The sequence below is a fragment of the Argopecten irradians genome, chromosome 6, assembly GCF_041381155.1.
Source record: "Argopecten irradians isolate NY chromosome 6, Ai_NY, whole genome shotgun sequence".
Lineage (NCBI taxonomy): Eukaryota > Metazoa > Mollusca > Bivalvia > Pectinida > Pectinidae > Argopecten > Argopecten irradians.
The window spans coordinates 11996435-12005344 of record NC_091139.1 but is presented as its reverse complement, the minus strand read 5'-3'; the positions used below and the strand labels follow the sequence as shown (position 1 = coordinate 12005344).

Genomic DNA, 8910 nt, shown 5'->3' with positions numbered 1-8910 from the left:
TGGAAAGCAGTAATCATATTCTTTATGTGCATGTTATTAGATTGATATTTCAATATCATTTCGATAACAATCCGCATAATGTTTAATAGCTTGATATGCTATCTGAAATAGCTTTTGAGATACAATTCCAAGGTTTTCGGCTAGGTATGTTAATACCTGACACATTTTGGTACATTAATATATATATTTTTTAATTTTTATTAAAATAAGATTTCAAATAAAGACTGACTCCATCATTGAAGCAGTTTTTTCCACCATATATTAGAACAAATGATTAAGCATATGGCAGTATGTTGTGTAAAAATGCAACTGCACACTCGTAATAAATTATATATTGTGACATATTATGTATCTGCTACATATTTGATATAATAGCTGTTTACAAGGTAATGTTAAATGTACATCGAATACTATCAATGGCTTATGGGCATTCTCAAGCTACACGGCAAATAGATTAATATATCATTTTATTGCAAAAGACATTCTTGATAAAAGAAAAAAATGCTTGGATTTGTACAAATCTCAGAATACAGATATTGTAACATAAGGGCCAGTTGAAAATCGATATCTATTTATTGGTATAAAGTTATGGTATTAAACAGCCACTTGTGTTCGATGTTGACACATGTTTTGGTGGGAAAGGCGTGTTGCTATATGTTGTATATCTGCAGATAAAATACTAACTTTTGTAATCATTGTGTTTTTGGACACAGATCTGGTCCCCTATCGCCTTTATGATCTGTTAGAGTATGCATGCGTCTTGACGACCAGATCCTATTGTACTTGTGTGTACATATGTATAGTCATAACTAAACACAATTTCTGGGGGACAAGACAGAATGAAGATATGTGGATTGTTATGGAGCGGGGTAGCTGTGTTATCGCGGGATCTTCGACACTGCTGATTGGCCTCCGGTAGCAGGGTTATCGGGTAAATCTGGGGGGTATTTAAGGCCTCGCGGACACCCCGGGAGACACAGAAACACACAGGAGTCGCACGCAACTACAAACATGAGGGAAATCGTACACATCCAGGCTGGCCAATGCGGCAACCAGATCGGTGCCAAGGTAAGTACCCCCGGGCTGAGATGTCCCCGGGGTCAGGCTTCAGGGTCTAAAAAATTTCTTTTCCGACAGAAATTTTATTTCATTTTATTCTTAGTTATTCGATATTGGATATTATCATTCTTCAAAAAACATTAACAACGATAATTAATGTATTTCGATTATATTGGTTTTATTTTCTTGATTTGAAAATTAATATAAAATGTCATTTGGAATTTTACTTACTTAAAATTGTTAACGTTTACAAAAAAAAATTGAAAATAGCAAAACATTTGATTAATGTAAAGCTGCTAAGACTATGGTAGGAAATGTCTAATTGAGTAAGGACACAATGTCCTTTATAACAGGGGTTATCCTGTGACGTATTTGGGTGTATATTACCCGCTATGTGTGTAGGAGTCACACATCAGTTGTGTCCTGACTATACCCGGGTGTATAGGCTGTAATTAAGATGTGTTATCTGATACTTTTATCAGATCGCCATATCTCATTGTGGATAAGCCTTAGCTTTACAGCCGGCGATGTCCACTTGATAATGACATATCTTAATTGTGTATATTCCAGAACGATCGACTTATGTCTTTGTTTGACATGCATAATTACAAAACCTGATACTCTGTTTCTCGCCTAGGAAATATTTGTCCCTGTCTCGGGAACTGAAACTTGAAATGATCATGTCTATTAAAACAAATAGAATATGCAAATTGTGTTAAAATATGCAGACAACTTATTTTATACCCAAGTACCTGTCTAGTGTTTTAACGAATTCCTATCTTGTAGATATTATAAACAGAGGCAACTGTCTCTTATCTAAGTCGTTTTTGTGTTGTAGTTCTGGGAGGTCATCTCCGACGAGCATGGCATTGACCCCACAGGTACCTACCACGGGGATTCCGATCTTCAGCTCGAGAGAATCAACGTTTACTACAACGAGGCTACAGGTCAGTGTGACGTCATTTACTGGTTACTATAGAAACTTAACACAAAAGTTTATACATTGATGACATGACAGTTATAAAATACCAATGCAGATGATACACCCTCATAATTACAGCTGTAAATATATTTCCATAAGGAATCGTCACTCCTTACTGATTGTTGTATCGATGATTATTTTGAACAGGTGGTAAATATGTGCCCCGTGCCGTGCTTGTGGATCTGGAGCCTGGAACCATGGACTCCGTACGATCAGGGCCTTTCGGACAGATTTTCCGACCAGACAACTTTGTGTTTGGACAGAGCGGTGCTGGAAACAACTGGGCAAAGGGACATTACACAGAAGGTGCTGAGCTCGTAGACTCTGTTCTTGATGTTGTGCGCAAAGAAGCTGAAAGCTGTGATTGTCTTCAGGGATTCCAACTCACACATTCTCTTGGTGGTGGTACCGGCTCCGGCATGGGAACCCTTCTCATCTCCAAAATCCGTGAAGAATACCCAGACAGAATCATGAACACTTTCTCCATTGTGCCATCACCAAAGGTATGCATTTAATGATGAACTTTTTTTTTATCTTTTCTATAAGATGAAAAATGTTATCGCAAACAAGTAAATGATATATCATATATGGTGTTTTTACTTGAAGAAATTAAAAGAAATAAATTTGAAAGTAGTGTTGCCAGTTGAGCTGTTTTCGTCAAGGTATTTATCATGATAATTTTCTGTCTTCAGGTGTCCGACACTGTCGTCGAGCCCTACAACGCCACCCTCTCCGTCCATCAGCTTGTTGAGAACACTGACGAGACCTATTGTATCGATAATGAAGCTCTCTACGATATCTGCTTCCGTACCCTTAAACTAACAACACCAACCTACGGTGACTTGAACCATCTCGTCTCCGCCACCATGTCCGGTGTCACCACCTGTCTCCGATTCCCCGGTCAATTGAACTCCGATCTTCGTAAATTGGCTGTCAACATGGTTCCCTTCCCCCGTCTCCATTTCTTCATGCCTGGTTTTGCCCCTCTAACATCCCGTGGTAGCCAGCAGTACAGGGCTCTTACCGTCCCAGAACTGACCCAACAGATGTTTGATGCCAAGAACATGATGGCTGCCTGTGATCCTCGTCACGGACGTTATCTGACCGTCGCCGCCATGTTCCGTGGGCGTATGTCCATGAAGGAGGTCGACGAACAGCTCCTCAACGTCCAGAACAAGAACAGCAGCTACTTCGTTGAATGGATCCCCAACAACGTCAAGACCGCTGTCTGTGACATCCCACCACGTGGTCTTAAGATGTCTGCTACCTTCATTGGTAACAGCACCGCCATCCAGGAGCTCTTCAAGCGTGTCTCCGAGCAGTTCACCGCTATGTTCCGTCGTAAGGCTTTCTTGCATTGGTACACTGGCGAGGGTATGGACGAGATGGAGTTCACCGAGGCTGAGTCCAACATGAACGACTTGGTGTCTGAGTACCAACAGTACCAGGATGCCACCGCCGAGGAGGAGGGTGAGTTCGAGGAGGAAGAAGCAGAGGACGCCTAATTTCTGAACAGATATGAGTAGACACGAGTGTTGAGTGTCATAATTCGATCCAATTGTAAGACTTTATCAAATGCAGGTGAAAGCATTTAATTAAAATTGAAAAATCACACACTTTTTGTTTTCAATATCCTGTTTTCTAGATACCTTTATACTGAAAACGTACATATTTAACGTACATATTTAATTTTTTTTTTCATATTAGGCCTGGAACAAATATGATGTGGTTATACAAATGTGTCAAAATCATCATTTCCATATAATTAGAGAGTATTGTTAACACAATGCGGTGATCATTGAATATAATATATGTTTATATAACATGCGTTTGCCAGTGTTACAATATAACAAAGCATACTACACAGTCTCATTAGATATAAAAGGTGGTAAACTGGCTGACAGGCTGTTCAGTCTGTCACATGTGGAATTCAGGCGGAAATCGCGGTTATAATATTGAACCATATTTATACATTATCTTCCTTAACAACTATGTTGTATATGAATCAACATTTTCGTGATGAGGTATATGTTATTACAGTCGGTCAGTATCGTAGGACACTTCAATTATCACAACAAATCCTATCAAACATGATGTATCAAATGATGTCATTGTTCTTTATCACATAACGGCCCTTCCAGTCAGATCATAAATATCGTAAGACATATGTGTAAATTTTATGTGATAAATAGAATCTTACACTCGTGACTATATGCCATGGAATTTATCGTCACATAATCACATATGCCACTCGCCTAAAGAATCTTTGCATAAAAAATTATTGAACTCGTTTGATAAATTCCATATAAAATAACCACTCATGTAAAATTCTTTATATCTAGAAATATTAACTAGGAATAATTAACATTATAGTATTGGGACATTAAAATAAATAAAAACAATAAACATGGACAGGAGTGTAACACAGTAGTGAAAGTTTGCGGTACATAATTATCAGTATTCATAACACCTATATATCCAACTAATACATCCATCAATAAGATAAAAAAAAATTCGGATCATCATACTATATTGAAGTTGATTCAACATAAAAATCAAGGTCAATATTATATTTAAACATCAAATACGTACAAAACATAATATCTATGGATAGGTACAAAGAAAAATAACCTGGAGCGCATGAAATCAACAGGCTCAATTAATTGAAAAGTTGTACAATGTATCATTGCACGATGTTGTATTGGATAACAAAATACTAACAACATCATATCATGTACATTAGACATCAAATATATATATATAGATATTAAAACATCACATAGCTAGATAAGATCAGTAAGTAATTGAGGTAATATATTAATGTTAATGCTATATCTCAAAATATAGACAAAGTTCAAAAATCATATTGGACCAGAGGACAGTTTAAATATCAAAGGCATGAAATAGAAGGAATAGATGAAATAGAAATATTAAATACTAATATCTACACAGAATCACAAAATAAAATATCAGTGTTTTAAATGTTAAGAGGACGATGATAAAAATAGCCAACCAATTGACTTTATAAACGCGAAAAAACACATTGGTATGCACATATTCAAAGTATCGCATGTAGTAAAAGTTCTAGTGCCGCATTAATGATAAAAATATACAAGTTTTACTTCATCACTATAGACAAAGGAATAATGGGAAATACGCTGAGGGAGTTAGCACTAGAAGCCAAACAAACTGAATATTATCATACATTACGCACATAATCAAGTATATTACGGCATTTACCGAATTTATTTTGATATGCTACTGTATATGAATTTTAAAACAAAAATCATATATAACAAGACATGCTATAAACATACATATTTTGATATACATACAAGTGATATATCAAGGACTTAATGTGGTCATCAGTGAAGACACGATTGAAAGCCACTCTGTCGTTTTCTAAGTTGTGTAGTTATTAATTGGATTTTATAACGTGATTTATAAACTCTCGATGGTAACTCACGATAAAAATGTCTGTGTACGTCACAAACAAACAATATGGGAGTTGTACAACTATACCTGTAGTGGTTTCTAAGGTAAACGAACAGATGGAAAGATGTATGGGAAAACATTTTGAAAAGTTTGAATATGATTTTTCAAATATGACTGACAGAGTGATTAAGACTGACGATCGAATTTAATCACTTTGAGTTCACGATGTACACTATTGAATGCTGTCTAGTTAACTTACCATTATGCATTGCATAACTCATAAAGTTTCCTAAACAAGTTTACCTTTAGAAGGATACCAACAAAAAATAGTCACAAACTTGTCTTAAAACGTTTGCAGATTTCACACCCTAAAACAATCAAGTGAGGAAGGGTAAATATTTTATTTCTTTTCTACCAATGTAGTAACAAGTAAAATTACATTATAGAAAAATACGTAAAAGTCTAGTTAGCTTTCATTCTCAATGCCAACTATAGCTATATAATTTTCACTGCACGTAAGAGAGTTCACATAACGAAAGTAGAAACACATGATGACAGGTTAGTGTTAAAAAGTAAGGTACTTTAAAACTTACATATTTTGACAGTTTTTTCCATATGAAGATATTTCCAATGTATTGATGAAATTATATATACATGTATATATATTTTTTAAATTATATTGATAAGTTAAGATTAACAAAATTCAGCTGAATTCATCGTCGGTGACCCTCGGATGATTGCACTTCACTACGCTGTAATAACTGTGTTACATGTACGTAGATGTAGCGTATTGTAGTGTAATCAACCGTGGTTCACCGACGATGATCTGAATTAATAATGAGATAATTGTGACATATATTGGAATGCTGCTGAAGAATAAAAGAGTCAGAGTATGCATACATGTATGTACGGTAATGTTTCGGCATTTATTAAAGTTATATTTCCTAAATATGAACTAGAATGCAAGAATCAATGCGCAAAGTATGTAAATTGTAACAAAAAAATTGATGGGCTGAATGCTATTTGTATTGCTTCCTTTATTATTTGTTTTTTATTTTGTGAAAATATGTATAAATGGTCAAGAAATCGAAATTTTACTGTTCTGGGTTATCGTTTGATGTATCACTAAAAGAGGTGTTGTGGTAAGGAATACCCTGATCTGTAATCTAATCTATGTTAATTTGTATCTTTCTTCGTTATAGGCTGACAATTAATGAGATATTGTGCATAGTCACATGGGTCAGTTTAACTTGTATTATGTGAACATTTGGTAAAATAAAAAAGTAGTAATGATCGAGTTGTCTCCCTTATATCCACCTATAATACTATATTCCTTTTTAATTACTTTATTTTCGTATTTCAAATATTTGTTCAGAACTCCAACAAAAAAGTAACGAAATATAGTTGTGTACCACGTGTCCGATAGTGACGGGTGTCCGCCTCTGTCATCTCCCATGTAAAAGTTATATAAATCTGCCTCAAATTGAGATAAACATTCCGCCCGACATCCTTACTCGGATTACGTAATGGCGATCTTCACACCCCGACACCCCCATAAACATCGCTACCTCTCCCAATCAACAAACCTGGGCCAGTTCCTAGTTAGTATATCACACGAAAAGATCGCTATCTTTATCATCGAACCAGGGTATTTTATAAACTAACCAGCCATTGAGCTTCAGACCCAGGTGTACAAACATACTATGGGTCTCTTCCTCTCCTTCTTCTTGCCCAGCGTTGATGTACACAAACGTACTGCCAGATTATGAATGAAATATTACCAATAATCTGTAATCACATTCGCCTCTCCGTGTAACGTTTACACATCCATGCCAGTAGTTAGGGTTGTGGAGGACAGTTAAGTTGAATGAAATAAGCCGGTGTCTGATTTTAGATTAATGATATACTTTATGTTTATTTTTTATATCATGAACAGAACAGAGTTAGTATTAGATAGAAAACGGTATCATATCAAAATTTCAATTCAAAATTTGTTTTTCATTGTTATTGACATCGAAATGAGTTTTTAAAACATTTATGTTTTTACATCAGAAGGGTTTAGTACCTATCATTTGCAAATCGTTAGAATCAATGATAGAATATTGCTCTTAACACTTCTAAATCAACTGCTTAGTACTACTTGTCAGAGGGTTTTTTCTGAGAACTGTCTCCGTTTTGTCTCTATTTTTTTGTTTGATGCTTTATAAGTCTACAGATAATTTCATTAAGTTGTATATAAAATAACACTTATCATGTCAAATACAACTCTTTAATTTCATATTCTCCAAACATAAAGGGTAGGTCAGTATATAAGTCATGCATATAATTTAAATAGAAAATTCAGTTTTAATGTTAAACATTAAGACGTTTTGCACTTTATCAAATATTATGTTTCGCTTTTTGTGAATATACAACTATTTGATACCATGCACCCCAACACATGCTCAGCATTTGAATACATGATTAAGACTCTGATGTCTATATACAAATGTCTGATCGATAGATAAACATGTAAGGTTATTTCTAGGTTGATTAATAGGCATATTTATCACGCGCGACACCATGGCCGCGAACACGTGCGCGCGCGCCACTGAGAGACGGAAACTACCAGTGTTATCAGACGAACGCATACAATTTTGGATTTATGAAAATTGCTTTACGATCAGACATTATCCATATGGTGCGGTTTTAATAACAGAGCTATTCCCTCCAAAATATAGTAAGTTTTAAAGTTGATCTAACAATTTATTTTGCATTTGTTTTTAAAATTTGTTATGTTTTGCCTGAGTGTCAATTAAAAGGACATAAAAGAAGATTTAGCTATAACTACGAAACGTACAGGGTATTTAGTATTTGTCCAGGAGTTACGGCTGTACTTTAATATTCAATAATACTATTATGCCCGGGTAACGTGTAGTGCTGATCTCTTTTTTTGATAACTGTTGACATGCGCATTTAAGTGACCACAAACACTCTTTTAGGCCAAAATATCGCAAGGTATCACCATTGTGCTGAATCTGATGTATATTTTCGATCACATTTAAACAAAAACAAAAGAAAAATAAACACTCGATTATTCCTTTGCCTCTGAGGTGTGAAAAAACACTCGCAAGAAATAGAATGCTGCAATAAATAATTAGGTAATGATAAATGAATAAACAGGCGACACTTCACAAAGGGAAATAACCCCTCTTATTAAACAATTCTAATCGTCCGCGCGTTCGACTAATAAAATCAGTGTTCCCATTTTTGATGTCTCAATAAGAGTCTTATTAAAACAAACCTATATGTTATTTTCTTTTTATATTTTTACGAAGAAAAAATATCGCTAGATAAACTCTCAAAACAGTTATAATCTATACCATTCGACATCAGTTGATCATGATAAATTTTACTTACTATACCTATGCTTCACAACTCAGATACAATGCCTC

The 8910-nt window shown here is 35.1% G+C and overlaps 1 protein-coding gene across 1 annotated transcript; it reads left to right on the top strand.

Annotated features, from left to right (window-relative positions):
* Positions 1-908: 908 nt before the first annotated feature.
* LOC138325005 (tubulin beta-4B chain-like) lies at positions 909-3653 on the top strand. Its single transcript, XM_069270322.1, has 4 exons — positions 909-1068; positions 1898-2006; positions 2189-2544; positions 2734-3653. The coding sequence occupies exons 1-4, from the start codon at positions 1012-1014 to the stop codon at positions 3544-3546; spliced, it is 1335 nt and encodes a 444-aa protein (XP_069126423.1). The 5' UTR covers positions 909-1011; the 3' UTR covers positions 3547-3653.
* Positions 3654-8910: the final 5257 nt, after the last annotated feature.

Bases quoted from the DNA above. Each gene is read 5' to 3' on its own strand.
- LOC138325005 (XM_069270322.1), top strand. From the start codon at position 1,012: ATGAGGGAAATCGTACACATCCAGGCTGGCCAATGCGGCAACCAGATC. The intron at 2,007-2,188 runs GTCAGTGTGACG...TATTTTGAACAG, and splicing joins TTACTACAACGAGGCTACAG to GTGGTAAATATGTGCCCCGT. The intron at 2,545-2,733 runs GTATGCATTTAA...TTCTGTCTTCAG, and splicing joins CCATTGTGCCATCACCAAAG to GTGTCCGACACTGTCGTCGA.